Here is an 18,569-nt window from a genome sequence, read left to right on the forward strand (position 1 = left end):
CTATTACTTTCATATAACTATACAAGTCTATGCTACCTTTAATCTTTCTCTTTATTCCTTCCTTTTGGTTTTTTTTTCCTTCTACCTTAAGAACTCTCTTAATATTCTTATTAATGCTATTTTTTAAAAAATATACACACTGGTTTTCTTTTTGGTCTGTGTTTACTTTTTTAAAATACAGTTACATGATGGTAAGGCATTTAGCTAAGGCAATTTCCAAGAAAAAGGAATTGTTTGGATGATTCCAGAGGACTCCTTACATTTTTATTTTTATGGTGCTTCACCACATCAATAACTTTCACCAGCAGAATTAATTACACTCAATTAAATATTATAGTAATAAGCAGTTGCAAACATGGTGCTATTCAGAATGGATTTCACAGATACTCAAATTTAGGAGCTAATGTACTGTTCACTCATTCACTTAATCAATATGGACTTAATGTCTGTAAGTGGGAGGAATTGTATGTGGTCTTTTTCCTGAGGAAGCTCACAGGCTAGAGAGGTGGTAGATTCAGTAGAGGGACAAAAAAAGAGGATAAATAAGTGGCTCATGATGAAAAATATATACATATATATTTAGCTCAAAACTTAGGATATGATTTCTTGGCTGCTTTTTGCCAAAGCTCATAATATTAACTTCAATGATTAACTTCAGTGATACCTGTCATATTTAATTGTGACCAATTTGTGTTACTGTCATATATTATACTGTTGTGTAGATAGGGAAAAAAAATTATAATTTTTTTTTTATTTTTAAAGATTTAGGGAGTACAAGTACAGTTTCGTTACATGGATATATTGCCTAGTGGTGAAGTCTGGGATTTTAGTGTAACCATCACCTGATTAGTGTCCATAATACCTATTAGGTAAATTCTCACCCAATAGCTGCCTTTCCACCCCTCTAACCTTCTAAGTCTCCAATGTCTATCATTCCACTTTCTATGTCCATGTGTACACCTTATTTAACTCCTATTTATAAGTAAGAACATCCAGTATTTGACTTTCTGTTTCTGAATTCTTTCACTTAAGATAATGGCCTCCAGTTCCATTCATGTTGTTGCAAAAGACATGATTTTATTCTTATCTATAGCTGGATAGTTTCCACTGTGTATACACATCACATTTTCCTTTTCTAATCATATGTTGATGGACACTTAGGTTGATTCTATATCTTTACTATTGGGAATAGTGCTGCAATAAGCATGAATGAAGGTCTCTTTTTGATATAATGATGTCTTTTCCTTTGGGTAGATACCCAGTAGTGGGATTGCTGGATCAAACAGTAGTTCTATTTTTACCTCTTTGAAAAACCTCCATACTATTTTCCATAGAGGTTGTATTAATTTACATTCCCACCAATAGTGTTTAAGCATTCTATTTTATCTGCTTCCTCATCAAACTCTATTTTTCTTTTACTTTTTCCTGATGACCATTCTGACTGGTGTAAGGTGGTATCTCATAGTGGTTTTAATTTGTATTTCTCTGATGGTTAATGGTGCTGAGCATTTTTTCACGTTTGTTGGCTATTTGTATGTCTTCTTTTGAAAAATGTCTGTTCATGTCCTTTGTCCACTTTTAAATGGGGTTATTTGTTTTTTTCTTGTTGAGTTGTTTGAGTTCCTTGTAGATTCTAGATTATCAGTCTTTTGATATATAATTTGTGATTATTTTCTCCCCTTCTGCAGGTTAGGTTGTCTATTCTGTTGATTATTTATTTTGCTGTGCAAAAGCTTTGTAGTTGAAGCCCCATTTATCTATTTTTTTGTTGTTCCATTTGCTTTTGAGGTCATAGTCATAAATATTTTGCCTAGGCCAATGTCTAGAAGAGTTTTTTCTAGGTTTTCTTCTAGAATTTTTATAGTTTCAAGTCTTATATTTAAGTCTTTAATCCATCTTGAGTTAAATTTTGTAAATGGTGAGGTATATGGGTCCAGTTTCATTCTCCTGCATATGGTATATGGCTATGGCACTGTGTACTTGTGTCAGCAGATTGTGTATTTTGTGCAGTTCAACCTTCAGGCTAGTAAGTGTTTCTTATGGGTAAGATCTGGCTGGGGCAGAAGCAGATGGGTATATGCTTGATCTTTGTTTTCCAGAAAAAGCTGCCTGCTGTTTTAAGCAGTAGGCTGGCCTGTGGAATGTGCAGTGGCCTGAATTCCCTGCTCAACCCCTGAAGGCGGAACAAAGCTGGGCAGGGCTGAACCACTAAGCTTGCCTTTGCATATTCCAATGGCAGGCACCGGCTCTGGCAGCTGGTGGGGTGAGCAGAGCTCCTGAAGAAATGTGCTGAGGTCTCTATAGTGAGAGGTGGGGGCGGCTGCCCCAGCTCTACAGCCTGGACAGGCAGGCAGGAACATGATTTGCTTCCCCCTCATGCCTCTGTCTTGGCACTTGGGACACTCAGGGGGAACAGACACTGCTGTCTATCTCCAAGCTGCAATTTGAGTGCTGTGAAAGACATCTTCCCTGTGCAGAATCCCTCTGCCCCAAACACACAGTTTTGCGGCGCTCCTGCTCTCCACTGCAGGAATGCTGCTGCTCTATGTAGAGAGGGGGAGAGGCCCCATGTTTAGTGGCACCCCTGCTCGGTGGACACACCGCCAGTGGGGCCGAAGCCATACTTAGCCCTAGAATGGTGGTCCTCCGCGACCTCTGGGTGCAGCTACAGCTGTGTTTGCAGCAGCGGAAAGACGGGGGAGAAGGCCACTTCGCCGCATCAGTCCCTGATCTGTGGGGTTGGGGAAACCACACGCCTTCCTTGAAGAGCTGAGCACAGCATGCATGTCTCCACTGCAAGCATCATAGTCACTCTCCACCCTCAAGCTGGGGGCCCTGGGGCCCAGGAAAGCACAGTGTCTGGTGTCCTTCATTCCACGGGGTGCCCCCTTGGTGCGCTGCTCTCTCCCTTCCCTTAGCACACCTGGCCTGCTAGACCACCAGAACCCCTGCAACTACCCTGCATCTGGCTGGCCGTGTGGCTGCCGCAATCAGAGCAGGTGCTGGGAATATCTGCAGGGGCTCCGGTGATGTGGAGACACAAGGGCTGAGGTTCCCTGGGCAAGACACAGTCCCCCAATGGCTCTGTACCCAAAGTATGGCACCTGGCAGGGCAGCTCGAGCCCAGGGGGAGGGCCAGCAACCCCGATGCAACCTGACAGTCTGGTGTAATGCCCTTAAGAAGTCCTGAAAATTGCCTCCCACAGCAGTATTTGGGCTCGCAAGGGCAGAGGAGCTCTCTGACAGTTCTGATGCTGGTCTGCTGCAGGGACAGGGGGAGCTAGAACACCCCCACCTCCCCTCTAGATGAAATACCAAGCCCCTCAGGTTCCTCTTCGGTATCTGCCAGCCTCTTGCTTCCTTCTTTTTTCTGTGCCCAACCTCTTCCCCTGAACTCTGCTATACTCCAGCACTCTCCCCTCATTCTGTTTGTCAGGATTATTCACCTGTAACTTTGGTTCTTCATTCTGAGGAGAACTGGCATTCCGTGTCTCTAGTCAGCCCTCACCTTCACAATATTTTTCAGTGATAAGGAAGTTTATGTTTATCATATTGTAATAATGCTTATTCAGCCATAAATATCTACTTTACATTCTGAACTGTGTTATAATTGAATATTACTGCAGTGTCAAGAGTGTTAGAGTAGGAAGTAGAGGTTATGGGAGCTTTGGGTGGTCTTTTAATCTCTTCGAGTTTTATTTTCTTTATGTGCAAAATGAGTATATGAAAATATATGTGTTTCAGTGTGTATATTAGACACATATATGTTCTGTATTTGAGTTTTAGAAATACAGCATTTATCTCTATACTGTCAGTGTATACATAGTTTATGTATACATAGTTTACATAGTTTATGGCTCAAAATGATCAATAAATATTTATTACTTGAGTTTTAATGAGAAAGAATTCTATCTCATAGTTTATTCTTTTGGTAGATGTATCATCTATTTCATGCTTCTTAAACACTATGAAAATCAATCACATTGAAATGAAGCCTACTGATGTGTACTTAAAAAAAATCCCAGATGACAGTAGGATCCCTAGTTTCTTTGTAGAGTACACTCCCTTTTTATTCTGAGATGAGGATGGTTGAGCTGGTGAGAGATGGGGCACCGTGGATGAAGGTTGTTGTTCAGGAGAATTGTGCTTTCAGAAATGCAAGGATCCTACAAATGGGTCTCTAGCAATAGAGCCACATATGAAGATGTCTCATAATAAACACTCAATTCATGGCTGCTCATCGAAGGATGGGACTTTTAGGAACGTGTATTTTAGGGGAAGTGAGGAGGAAGCAGAATTGGGGAATTATGAATCAGAAAAGTAAATAGGCAGAAAAAGAAAAAAAGTAACTACAATGCTATAATCTCAGAAGTTATTTCAAACAGTTTTAAGGAGAAGAAAGTGGTTGATCACAGCAACTGCAGAAGAGAAATACTGAAAGGACTGTGGAAGAGTGATTAATTTTCGGGTGACTCTGGGGAGAATAATTGTAGGAGCAAATTGGATAGGAAAATAGTTTGTTATAAGAAGGATATTGACAGTAACGAAAATGACACATGAATGAGGATATGCTATTCATAAAATGCGATGGGAAAAACAGGATGTAAAATTCAGACATACATGGTCATGGTTACCGCTCGAGAGGAAGGAGTAGATAGCAAAGATGCTAGGAATGAGAAACAGCACTTGGCTCTGATGCGGCTTCCTCTTGCAGTTTCATCATTCTAACACTGCATGCCGTCCTGCACAAGTGGACAGAGAGACTGAACTGATTGACTTTGTTCCATTTTCACAAATTGGCCCGAAGGTCCGCAAGGACTGTGCTCTGTGTAAATCAGAAACACTCAATGATCTACAAAACACATTCAACTAATAGCATCAAGATCCTATGTGATTTCACCTACTGCATGAGCCATGCAAGTGTCCCTTTGTCTAGCACAGTCTTCACAGGTGCTTCGCATTCTCACCTACTCATGTATGACTGTGGCGTGGGGTTAAGGAAGAAAAAACCATAATGCCCATAAGATGTGTAACTCTTTCTGAAAAAGCTCACGCCTCTTTTGAACAATCTAGACTAACTTTTGCACAGTTCATTCAACCTAGGAAAAGTTATCTTGCCAAAGATTCCCTATTTGTTTCATTTCTCATTTATGACACATTTATTCAATGACACAAGTCTGTCATTAATGTTAATTTTAGTTTTTTCTATAGCCAGAGAGGGGACAGTATTCCAGGGAGCTTGAGTATATCTGGAAAACTGAAAAAAATTAATAAAGAATAACCTTTGTAGGAGCATATTCCAGTAGGCTTTAGCCGCAGATGAAAAACTTCTAATTGATAAAATGATAGAACATGTATTTCTAAAATCCATACATTTTAATAAAAAATAAGTTAAAGACATACAAAAAGGTGCTTCTACCAGCTGGACACGAGATACTGAAGAGTTGGAAGGCAAAATGACATGCTCAGAATGACCTAGAGAGAGGCAGGTTCAGGATTCAGGAGTGGAAGAACAGAGAAACTATGCAGGAGCTGTTACCCAGGAAGCCATGAATAAATGACAGCTGTGTAGGAATGAGAATCCGCAGTACGTAAGGCTAACTGACCATGAGGGCAGAAAGACGGAAAATCGACAAGAGCAACTACAGATTCTGGGTTCCCAGAGACAACTATTGGAACTTTGCACGATTTATAACTTTTGCCAGGGAATCTTAGGAGGAAAAGGCTATAATTTAATTAAATTAAAGTTATTCAGGGCTGGGAATTAGTAAGTTAGGAACAGATAGAGGTCAAAGTGACAAGAAATTCTAAGGTGGAAAAAAATACACCTAATTTGTATGGATGAACAGGAAACCCAGTCTAGGGAGAAATGCAGATATATCCTGAGTAGATTTATGGACTAGGATAGTTGTAAAGGTTAAAAAAGATCAGAAAGAATAAGTTAATTCAGTGATGATAGAAAGGAAAAATTTATAAAGAACAGAAATCTCAGAATTCACATCTGTTTTGAATAATACCAGATCTCAAGTTAGCAAAAGCAAGGGATTGCTAAAGTACAGTGGAGATGGATTTCCTTTTTGTTTTTGTTTCTCAGTTGCTGATTAAAGACTCTGAACACTGTACTTGTACCAGGAATGATAGAAAGTAACACACATGGCTTTTCCTTCAAGGAGCTGGAGGGAAGCTTAGTAAGAAAGAACAGTGTGTAACGAGTATACAAAAATATTTAATGCCAGGGAGAAGGAGCACTGCAGTAAAGGAACCAGGGAGTCTGGGAGCACACAGGTGGGAGAGATTCATTTTAAATACATCTGTCGTAGAAAATATGGACTAGGTGGCATCTGAGTTAACTTCTTAAAATTTGAATTGGCACTCAGGATTAGGTAGGTGTGTTGCACTACAGCATGATTCGTGAAGCGCTTCCCGATTGTGCCTTGCATGATCGTAACTTCACAAACTGCCACTTGCGCACATCCACGTGCAACATGCCAAACGACCCGCAAAGCTCTCGATATGCCGTGCTTTACATACCTCTAATATTCGTTTTTGGATTAATTATCTCCTGTCTAATATCTGTGCTTTCCCTTGCCTACCCCAACTAAGTTACTTCGCTGCTTTAGTCCAACAGGCTGGAGTAATTTTGACTCTATCCTCTCCCTCATAATTCATTTTAAAAAGCGTATATTGAATCACATCCTTCCTAATGCCTTTAAAAATCCCTTATGGAACTAATGGCTCCATTTTAACACTCACTATCACATGTTTATTTCAGTTCCATATCACCTCATATGTTACCAGTTACATTATACTCTCCTCCCTGGTCCAACAGGACCACCCATGCCACGCAGATCTAACCATGGGAGTCTTCAACGTGAAGTGCAGCAGTGCCTCCCTGCAGACTTTCACTTCCTTGTGTGACATCCAAAGCCCTCCTCACTCTGAGCCTGTCTGCTTTTCCATGGTGATCCCTTAGAATTCTGCCTCAAGAATGTGGCATTCCAGCCACTCCAAACCTACACATTTTAGTCTCTGCAATTCTTGTTCTCTGCCTACCTTCTCCTAGTCACCCCTCACAAGTTTAACATCTTCCTGGGTGCTTTCATGTAATGTAGTATCAACAATGAATCGTAACATGAATTATTAAATATATTATTTAGAAATATATTGTCTGCGGCCACTCCACCCTGACCGCGCCGGATCCCCTATGCCCTCAGAAATATATGCATATTTATGGATATGAATGTTAGATTGAAAATCATTTATGAATTTTTATAGTGAGCAGTACATTTTTCATATAAGAAACACTAATTGTCTATTTTAAATGAATAAACCTACTTCAAAATTCAGAAACATTTGAAAATAATTTTTCCTGCCAGAGCACAATGATCAAGAATTCTTAGAAAACTATAAAAAATATTTTGTGGAGAGTTAAAAAAATCAACCTGATCTCAAAACTCCACATTATCTAACTATTTAGTTATGTAACTGTTTTGTTAGTGCATATATATATATATATATATGTATGTATTAAACTTAGACTCATAATTTTGTATGAGTATCTTTAAGATTACTATAAACATTATTAAAGTTTAATATGTTACAATACTAAATTAATGTGTAATGGATTCTATTGATTTCATAAAGTATATCATTAAATAAGATGAAACAAAGAAGTTTGACTATTAATGTTTATCTCGAATCAAAGAATTACATTTTCTAAAAGATGCAAGTAAAAAACAAAACAGTTCTTTCTAAGTGCTCAAAGAAACAATAAGTCTATGTGGAGACACTCTCCCTAAACACTGAAATATTGTAATCAAGACTACATGTTAATGAATTATTCAGAGGAAAATTATTTATAGAGCTTCAGCCATATGTGAAAATATTTGGATCCACTGATTACTCAGCAAAATACTTATTAAATTTGTAAAATACTTTATTCTCATTTTTTAGGGGATATTGAGGCAAAACTAAGTGACCTAATTTGCCAATACTTTCCTTTACTCATAGCAGAAGCAGAAATGTAATCCAGATAACAAATATGTGTGATCTGGCTATTTTGTAAGAGGTGAGATGTAATCAAAGAAACCGTTCAGGTATTCCACTTAGATTCATGAAGGGACTTCCATCAATTTTGGAGAGTGGAGACAGAATGTAAAAATTGTTGTGCATTAACATAATAAGCCTAGGTTTGTAAAAGATTAGCCTTTCAGACTTCTTCTATCTAGGGACTGTGTAACACATACGATTACATAGATTGCAGATTTGATCTAAGTGTACTGACTTTAGTCAGCTAAAAATATCTAGCTGCCATAATTCATTTAAAGCAGAAAGAACAAATATGTTCAAGACATGCTTTAATTTATGGTACATGAAGCAATGGTTATGATAATCAGAAAGCGGAAAGAAATGTGTATTACTACACTCAAATTATTTCTCATTTTCCATGGATGATTGAGCTTCTGTCTGGATATTTTAAATGTCTTACTCACTGTTAAACATAAAAATTAAAGTTAAAAATGTAATGTGGAGTTATAATATTCTTTTCATGGAATACGTATTTTTTTCTTGTTGTAAATTCAAAAGAACCTTATTTCAAAGAGATGGGCAATAGGTATACTTGTGAAATGCGTTTAATGTACTTTTGTAGAGAAAACAAAAAGTATATCTGAGCATTTCCCTGTTTTCAGTAGAAAGTGCTGTGTCAAGGATATGAGAAGCAGTTTCTCTAAAAATATTAATAAATTGGATGCACAGATCCTGTTCTGTGTACCCAGCTCTGGGTCAGGAAGGCAGAGGGATGGAGGCCTAATGGTGAACCTGGGCCAGACCTGCGCTGTGGTTTTCCTTCATTTGGGGAAGTGAAATCATGTCTGATATCCACAAATATCTTGTTATAAAACTCAGAAGAGCCAGGAAAGGTGCTTATTTGGAGAAAACATATAAATGTGTACAATTTATATATCATTTTGAATACTGAACTTTAGAAGTTTTCTATTGCTTCTTAACTGGCTGGGATTGAAATATAGTTTGCGCATTTTCTGAGGTGTTACACCACAGAGTAATTCTAAAGCATGAGGCGTTGGCTTGTTTCCATTCATTTTGAGATTTTATCTATTCCTGCCAATTAAGCTTATATCTAAACATTGTAAGAACTTGCCATAGAAAAAAAAGTGAATCATTGAAGCTGTAGCAAGCAGCTTCAAATTGTATAGCACTTTTATCAACAATTTAGGATGGCATAACTTAATTTTCTCTAACCAAAAAATTAAAAAAATCAATAAAAGACCATAGGGATAGTTAAACTGATCATTGCATTAAAAAAAAAAATGGTGTTACTGAAATTCACAGCATTTATATAAAGTAAGACAATGATCATTTAGACCTAGAGAGGAGGTATAGGTCTCTTGTCCCAAACCGTTTTTGAGAAGATGAATGAACTGAGATCGTGGATGAATAACAACTGACAACTGTCAAGTGCTGAAGCTCATGATAGTCAAGTGAGTTTTTATAAAGTGTTTGATACAGTTTGCCTGTGTCTGTGATCTTTCTAAGTCAGAAAATGCATTGATCAAATGTTAGGAGGAGACGATGGTAGCCAAAATAATAAATAAACTATGCATAATTTTATGGCAATCTGGGAAAAGAATGCTTGTACAATTTTTTAGATTCTCTTCCATTTACATAGGGCATGTTTTACAAGTCAAAGGTTCTCCACAATTATCTGAGTCTGAGGATGCTTTCTACTAATTTGAACTTACATGTTATCTGGGTCTATCTTTAGTGTTCCACTTAGAAAAGAAATATTTGTAAAGGCAAGTAACCAAGTATGGATTTGGAAGCTGACATTTATATTGTTTGAAAGAAGAGTTTTTCAACAGATACTTCCATAAATTGCAAATAGATAAATGACATGTTGTTTTGAACTGATTTGTTCTGACATATCTGCAGGCAGAATGCCTTTCAAGTCATTGCTGTGGACGGAGTCTGCAGTGGCATTATCCAGTGCCTCTCTGCTGAAGACTGCATGGACTGGCTACAAGCAATAGCAACTAATATTTCAAATCTCACAAAGCACAATGTAAGTAGTGATTCAAAGACTACCTAGCCATACAGTTTCTCAGCCTGTATAAAATTCCTAAGTATATATGTAACTTTGCATCAACTGCTTGGTATTCTAAGAATGAACTTCCCATCCGTCATGAAAACTATTCTGAACACCTATGAAAGAAAAATACCCTGAGAGTTCTAGCCCAGTTTATCGGTTCAATAATACTCTTATGTGTAGGTTTGCATCTCCAAACTTCATAGGCAACTACATTAGTTAAGGAAATCAAAGTGAGTATTTAGTATATAAACACTAAATATAGTTAAAGTTTTCTGGACTAATACAGTACTAAATTTCAAGAAAGCATATTGATTTACCTTTAGTGATGTTAGAGTTGCAGCTGGTAATGTTGGAAGGAGTAGAGGCTGGAGGAAGAGAAATAACGTGGAGACTGAGGGTCTTGCGCGGAGCAGGAACAATTAGCATGTCACTGTGGGATCCAGTAACTTGCACGTTAAAGCCTGGCCTACGTTGTTAGGAATGGCTTCTCTACATTTGCTCTTTCCACTCCAGCCTTTTTTCCCCTCCCCATCCCTGTGTCTCTCCATGGGTACTCTCTTCTCATTATCATTATTCTTTAATAATCTAGCCAATCCTCTCTCCTTGTTATTTCTAGGAGAAATATTGTCTAACAAAATATACAAAATCATTAACCTCACTTCATTGAGTACTGATGCAGGTGCATCAAGGATTCTGTTTTAGGAAAGAATACTTGATATCACACATGCCTTTATCTTAATCCTCTCCTGGTCCTGCAGCTGTTCTGTGCCACACTGGGGCATTAAACGATTCCAAAGGGAAATTCAGAAGTCTAATATAGAAATGGTTCACAGGAATATGTAACTGTCTCACCAACTCATGAACAACAAAACTGTTTTTATCTAAATGACTCTTCAGACCCAAGTTTATTTGCACAGATTTTGCTTTGAAATCTAAGTTAGGATGGTGGCAAATATACCTTTCCTAAAAATAGGAGCCTGGCAGCCACTAAAGACACTGACTTGTTTCCAGTTCATGGCTATTTCAAACAATGCCATCATTTGGCCACGCATGTGGTGTGGGATACTCTGATAGTGGCATGATGGACATGTTCAATCTTACCAGGCAATGCCAAATGCTTTCCAAATGGCTGTGCAATTTGCCCCCTCATTCTTAGTAGCTGACATGTCTCTTTCTATAGCTCATTCTCAATACTCAGTGTCATCTTGCTTTTTTAATTTTTGGTTGTTTGCTATGTGTGACATTGTATCTCCAGTGTGAATAAAGACAGATGGAGTTTTTGAGTGGTGCCTGAATAGGTGCAAATCTACCAAGCCTTACCTAGAAGCATTGGCTGACAAGGAGATGTGACCCGGGTATGGTTGGCTTGGGCAAAAGTCAGCCCCTCACTCCCCAGCCCAGTGTTTGGTTGTCTGGTAGTGTCATCATGTTAGAGTTGGGGTTACACAAGAGGACAATAGTTTTCAGATTAACAAAACAAAACAAAAAGAAAGAAAGAAAAAAGAAAAATAGGAAGAAAGAAAAAACTGCACTGTTTCTTTGTGGATTGTGGTCTTTCCTTCCGCTGACTTACACAGATCTTTCTGGAGTTAACGGCATGAGAAAAATACCATGTGACAGTGTTACTGTCTGTTTCATTACAGAAACAATGAGAGTGCCTTAAAAGAGAGCCACGGGCTTGTATTTATGAGAAAAATATTTTAAAGAAGAACAGAATGTTAAACTTTATTTTTTTGATATTCCATAGTTTTATTTTTTTATTATTTTTATTTTTTTTATTTCAAAATATTATGGGGTTGAAACTCTTTGGTTACATGTATTGCCTTTGCACTGCCAAGTTGGAGCTACAAGCATGCCCGAATCCCAGACATCATGCACCGTACCTATTAGGTGTGAATTTACCCATCCCCTCTTCCCTGCTCCCACCTGCCTGATGCCCTGTGAATGTTATTTCCATATATGCACATAAGTGTTGATCACTTAGTCCCAATTTAATGGTGAGTACATGTGGTGCTTGTTTTTGCATTCTTGTGATATTTCACTTGGAAGAATGGGCTCTACCTCAATCCAGGATAGTATAAGGGGTATTAGTTCATCATTTATTTTATAGCTGAGTAGTACTCCATGGTATACATATAGCACATTTCATTCATCCATTCATGTATTGACAGACAATTTGATTGTTTCCATATCTTTGCAAGTGTGAATTGTGCTGCTTTGAACATCCGAGCACAGATGTATTTTTTATAGAATATCATTTTGTCCTTTGGGTAAATACCCACTAGTGTAATTGTTGGATCAAATGGTAGTTCTACTTTTAGTTCTTTGAGTATCTCCATATCACTTTCTGTAGAGGTTATACTAGTTTGCAGTTCCACCAGCAGTGTAAGAGTGTTCTCATCTCTCTACATTCATGCCAACATTTGTTGTTTTAGGACTTTTTGATAAAAGCCATTCTCACTGAAGTTAAGTGATATTTCATTGTGGTTTTGATTTACATTTCCCTGATGATTAGAGATGTTGAGCATTTTTTCATATGTTTCTTGGCCATTAGTCTGTCTTCTTTTGAAAAGTTTCTGTTCATGTCCTTTGCCTACTTTTTACTGGGATTGTTTCATTTTTTTCTTGTTGATTTCTGTGAGTTCTATATAGAGTCTAATCATCGACCCTTTATTGGATGTATAGCATGCAAATATTTTCTCCCAGTCTGGAGGTTTTCTATTTGCTGTAATGATAGTTTCCTTGGCTATGCATAAGCTTTTTAATTTGATCAGGTTCCATTTATTTATTTGTGTGGTTGCTGTGATGGCCTTTGGGGTCTTCTTCATAAATTCTTTCCCTAGGCTGATGTCTGTAAGATTTTTTCCAATATTTTATTCTAGAATTCTTATGGTTTCATGCCTTAGGTTTGAGTCTGTTATCCACCATGAGTTGATTTTTGTGAGAGGTGAGAGGTGCGGATCCTATTTCAGTCTTCTATATGAGGCTATCCAATTTTCCCAGCACCATTTATTGGATAAAGAGTCTTTTCCACGGTGTATGTTTTTGTCTGCTTTGTCAAAGATTAGATGGCTATATGAAGATGGTTTTACATCTGGGTTCTCAGTTCTGTTATATTGGTCTATGTCTCTGTTCTTGTGCTAGTACCATGCTGATTTGGTTACTGTAGCCTTGGAGTATAGCTTGAAGTCTGGTAAATTGATACCTTCCAATTTGTTCTTTTTGCTTAAGCTTGCTTTTCCTATACAGAGTCTTCTCTGGTTACACATGAAGCCTAGAATTATCTTTTCTAGATGTGAGAAAAATGATGCTGGTATTGTAATAGGGATTGCATTGAATCTGTAGATCACTTTGGGTAGTATAGACATTTAACAGTGTTCATTCTGCCAATTGATGAGCATGGTGTGGTTTTCCATCTGTTTACATCCTCTGGTATGTCCTTGATCAGTGTTTTGTAGTTCTCCCTGTAGAGGTCTTTCACCTCCTTAAATATATTCCTAGGTATTTTATTTTCCTTGTTGCTGTTGTGAAAGGTATTGAGTCTTTGATTTGGTTCTTAGTTTGACTCTTGTTGGTAGATATAAATGCTACTGATTTCTGTACATTGATTTTGTAACCTGAGACTTTGCTGAATTTGTTTATCAATTCCAGTAGTGTCTTGGCAAAATCTTTGGGGTTTTATAGATATAAGATTATGTCATCAGAAAAGAGCGATAGTTTGCCTCCTTCTGCCCCCATTTGGATGCCCGTGATTTCCTTCTCTTGTCTGATTGCTCTGGCTAGGATTTCCGGCACTATGTTTAAGAGAAGTGGTGATAGAGGGCAACCTTGTCTGGTTTTTCTAAGCAGGAATGCTTTCAGTTTCTACCTGTTCAGTACAACGTTGGCTGTGGGTTTGTCATATATGGCTTTTATTATTTTGAGGTAAGTTCCGTCTTTGCCTGTTAAGTGTTGTTATCATAAAAAGTGCTGAATTTTGTCAAATGATTTTTCTATGTCTATTGAGGGGGTCATATAATCTTCGTTTTTACTTTTATTTATGTGGTAAATTACATTTATAGATTTGCATATATTGAATGATCTCTGCGTTTCTGGGATGAAGCCCTCTTGGTCTTGGTGGATTATTTTTTGATAAATATGTGAATTTGGTTTGCTAGGATTTTATTGAAAATTTTTGCATCTATATTCATAAGGGATTTGGTATATAGTTTTCTTTGTTTGTTTTGTCCTTTCCTGGTTTTGGTATCAGGGTGATGTTGACTTTTTAAAACATGTTAGGGAGGATTCCTTCCTTCTCAGTGCTGTGGAATAATTTCTGTGGGATAGGCACCAGTTCTTCTTTGTAAGTCTGGTAAAATTCGAGTGTGAAACCATGTGGTCTGGGTCTTTTTTTTTAGGAAAGTTTTTTATTCCTGCTTCAATTTTAGTACTTGATACTGGTCTGTTCAGGAATTTTATTTCTTCCTGATTGAGCCTAGGGAGGCTGTGTGTTTCTGAGAATTTGTCCATTTCCCCCACATTTTCAAGTTATGTGTGTAGAGATTTTTATAATATTCATAGAGGATATTTTGTATTTTCATGGTATCAGTTGTAATTTCTCCTTTTTCATTCCTAATTGAGCTTATTAGAGTCCTTTCTTTTCTGCTTCTGGTTAATCAGGTGAGAGGCATGTCAATTTTGTTCATTTCTTCAAACAACCAACTTTTTGTTTTATTAATCTTCCATGTATTTTTTTTTTGTCATTGAGTTCATTTAGTTCTGCTCTAATCTTGGTGATTTATTTTCTTATGCTAAGTTTGGGATTGACTTGCTCATTCTTTTTCAATTCTTTGAGACTACTCATTAGATTGTTGATTTGTTATATTTCTGTCTTTTCAATGTAGGCATTTATGGCTATAAATTTTCCTCTCAGGACTGCTTTAGCTGTGTCCCAGAGGTTTTGATAACTTGTGTCCCCTTTTTCATTTAGTTCAAAGAACCTTTTGATTTCCATCTTAATTTCCTCCTTGACCCAATAACTGTTCAGCAGTAGGTTGTTTAATTTAGTTTTCGTGACTTTGTGTACATATGAGTGTTTTTTCTGGAGGTGATTTCTAAATTTATTCCTCTGTGGTCTGAGAAGGTGCATGATATAATTTATATTTTTTCAAATTTTTTGAGACATGTTTTGTGGCCTAGGATATGGTCAATCTTAGAGAATGTCCCATGAGCTGATTCGAAATAAATGTATTCAATGGTTTTTGGATAGAATGTTCTGTAAATGTCTGTCAGGCCCATTTTTTATAGAGTTCTATTTAAGTCCATTGTTTATTTGTTTATTTTCTGTTTGGAGGAGCTGTCCTGTTTGGTCAGAGGGAATTTGAAGTCCCAGGCTATTGCAGTGCTGGTGTTTATCATTTTGGTTAGACACAGTAGAATTTGCTTTATGAATCTGGGTGCACCTAAGTCCGGTGCATAATTATTTAGAATTGTTAAGTGTTCTTGTTGAATTGTCCCCTTTAACATTATATAATGACAGTCTTTGTCTTTCATTACTTTTATTGATTGAAGACGAAGTTATCTGAAATGAGCAGAGCTCACTTCAGATAACTTCAACACCAGCCTTCTTTTGGTTTCCATTTACATGAAATATTGTTTTAGCACAATAGACAGTCACCAGTGTAAAATCATCCAAATGCTAAAATTCAAAGGCCAGATACCAAGATGGCTCAAAGAGATAAAAACAGCAATAAAATTAAACAGGATGAGCAGAAATATGCCCCATTTATCAATTCTTTCAATAAATGTGAATGGCTTGAACTCCCCACTGAAGAGACACAGGGTGGCCAAATGGATAAATGTGCAAAGCAAAGTATCTGCCATCTTAAGGAAACACATCTAATCCACAAGGATTCATTCAGACTCAAGGTGAAGGGATAGAATGTTAAACTTTAAATACAAAGTTTTTGTTTTTTATTTTTTTACCTGGATCCAAATTTGGATTGATCTAAAATCCTAGGAATGTTCTCATGAAAATTGTATTTCTTCAAAATGTGTTTTCAGTTAGAATGCTTTCATCCAGCTAACAAGCATTTGCAAAGTCAATGCTTTAGTTAAAAAAAAAGAACGTGAAGATGCCCATGTCTCTTCCCTCTGTAAGCCTAAGGAAGCACAAGCAGAATTTTTCTGCTTGTTTTTCATCCTTTTAATAAGTGCTCACCACAACACTTAGGAAATCAGATAATCCCTCTATACTATGTTGTTTTAATGCTGGGAGATCCATATGTCTATTATAATAATGTTGCTGGGTTAAAAATTATCTATTTGTTCCTTCAATTCCCTGTTTTTGTCTTCCAATTACATGCCCTTTTGTTCTTGTAATCAGTTCCCATTCAAAAGTACTAATGATTACAATGTACTCTGATATATAAAGTACTACATAAATGTTGAAAAGTTAGTAGACATAGCAAAAAAAAAAAAAAGAATGTGAAAATCACATTGACTTTGGAGAAGGCACAATGACTGTATTGAAGACACACCATTGATAGGATTGATTAGTATGAAGAAAGAAATTAGGCAGATTCAGAGAAGGTAGGAGGTTTTGTTTAGGATAGTCAGATGTTAATTCTAGTTCTTTTGTTTTGTTTTTTTTTTTAATTACAAAGAGATACTAAAAATAATACCTTTAGAAAGATGTGGAACTTTTTCTTTATTTGCCAATATTCTGAGGGTGTATAGGCTTGTATAAGACTGATTTGTGTAGTTTATCTGCTATTAATAGGTACAAAAAGGAAATATTGAGATAAATATATAGAGAAACTCCACTCAAGAGATTATCAGGGATAAAAATAAATTTGAAAATAAAGATTAGGGAGGGGAAAAAATGGCGGAGTTAAGGTAGCCTCCCGGATCCCTGCTTCCAGAGAAACATAGATCTTGGTCTGCTACACACGGTCAGATTGCTCTCCTGCAAAAACAGCGAGGTGAATCGGTGGAGATTCAGCGGGGGACACACAAATCAGGAAAAAGAATAAGGTGAACGGGAGATAGGAATACAAAACCTGGAAAGTGCGGGACAGACAATAGAGAGTGGAGCGTGAGACAGCTGCACCAGCCTGGCCAGTAAGTGCACCGGGACAAGTCCCTCACGAGACAGTCTAGCTTCCCCACTGACTTACAAGCCCACCAAGAGTCAGGGGCTTGTGTGAAGTGAATGTAGAATTGTGTCAGGAAACGTGGGGCTCAGTGGAGAGGGGACACGAGCTGGAAGCATCTTGAACTCCCTGGAGCTCCGTATCAGGACTGCACCAGACAGGGGAGGAGCTGGTCTGGGCTACCTCCGGAGGCAGTTAGGAGTCATGAAGCTGGTCTCTGGCACCCAGCAGGTCCTGAACGGGGAGGTGATTACTGAGTAGAGGACTCTAACCTGGAAACTGCCGCTGGCGATTGGGACTGCTCAGGGTGGGCCAGTAGAAGCGAGAGCTATTGCTGGACTGGCATGAGATTGGGGGAGGGAGACATAAAGGAGACAGCAGAGCACCCTGGTGACTCGACTGACTCTTTGATGGGGTACCTCCCAGCCCCTGAGCGGCTCCCTCTGGAGCCAGCGCCCTGGGGGCGGGCGAACACCAGCTCGGGGCCCACAGCAGGTCGCGGTACCGTGTGGAACAGCTCGCTTCCCCCAGCCTGGGAGTTCTTGCAAGGAGCTCTGCCCTTGCAGGACCTAAGGTCAACTAGCCAGGCCTGTTTCTTTGAGCGGTGAATTTTGAGTGCCTCCTCAGTTGTGAGGGGCAGACGCCTGCAGAAGCTGAAGGTGCTGGGGCGTTGGACAGGTTGGGAAGGCACCCCCTCCCCCTGGCCAGCGTCTTTTGCGCGGCTTCTGAGCTTGCAGCAGTGAGACACAAAGAGCCACTCCCCCTCTGCAACAAGCGCCAGTCCCTGGGGCTTTGGCACTGACCAATAGCTGACAGCCCAGTGACTTTCCTCGCCAGACCGGTTCAGGTCATCCGGTACGATTGCATTTCCGCCTCCAGTCAGCTACCAACAGAGAAACCCACGACTAGGGAATCAAAACCCCGGCAACAGACTAAAACAAGCTCCCCAAGTAATCCCTCCCATCAAGAGAACCCTGGACAACATACTAGCGACTCCCTCTAGTGGCAGAACAAAACAAAAGTAACAGTGGATCCAAATGGGAAGGACCCAGTGAAACATTTCTGGAAGTATGAAAAATCAAATGGAAAGCACACCCCCAAAGAGGAACACCAGCTCTCTAGCAATCAACACTAACCAGGTCCAGAATATAAAATGACAGAAGAAGAATTCCAAACATGGATTGTAAGTAAGCTCAATGATATGCAAGGAAAAATGGATAACCATCACAAGGAAACCACAAAAAAAATTCAAGATTTAGAAGAAAAATTCACTAAAGAAATTGAAATATTAGAGAAAAATCAAACCGAACTCCTGGAAATAAAGGACT

The 18,569-nt window shown here is 38.3% G+C and overlaps 1 protein-coding gene across 2 annotated transcripts in view; it reads left to right on the forward strand.

Annotated features, from left to right (window-relative positions):
- SNTG1 (syntrophin, gamma 1) overlaps nucleotides 1-18,569 on the forward strand; it is a 362,225-nt gene that overhangs the window by 136,864 nt on the left and 206,792 nt on the right. For both annotated transcript variants that reach the window (XM_012661402.1, XM_012661403.1), the window contains exon 10: nucleotides 9,952-10,081. In XM_012661402.1, coding sequence (XP_012516856.1) covers nucleotides 9,952-10,081 — 130 coding nt within the window. The remainder of the gene's footprint in view (nucleotides 1-9,951; nucleotides 10,082-18,569) is intronic.

This window comes from Propithecus coquereli, unplaced genomic scaffold (assembly GCF_000956105.1).
Source record: "Propithecus coquereli isolate 6110/MARCELLA unplaced genomic scaffold, Pcoq_1.0 Scaffold71, whole genome shotgun sequence".
Taxonomy (NCBI): Eukaryota; Metazoa; Chordata; class Mammalia; order Primates; family Indriidae; genus Propithecus; species Propithecus coquereli.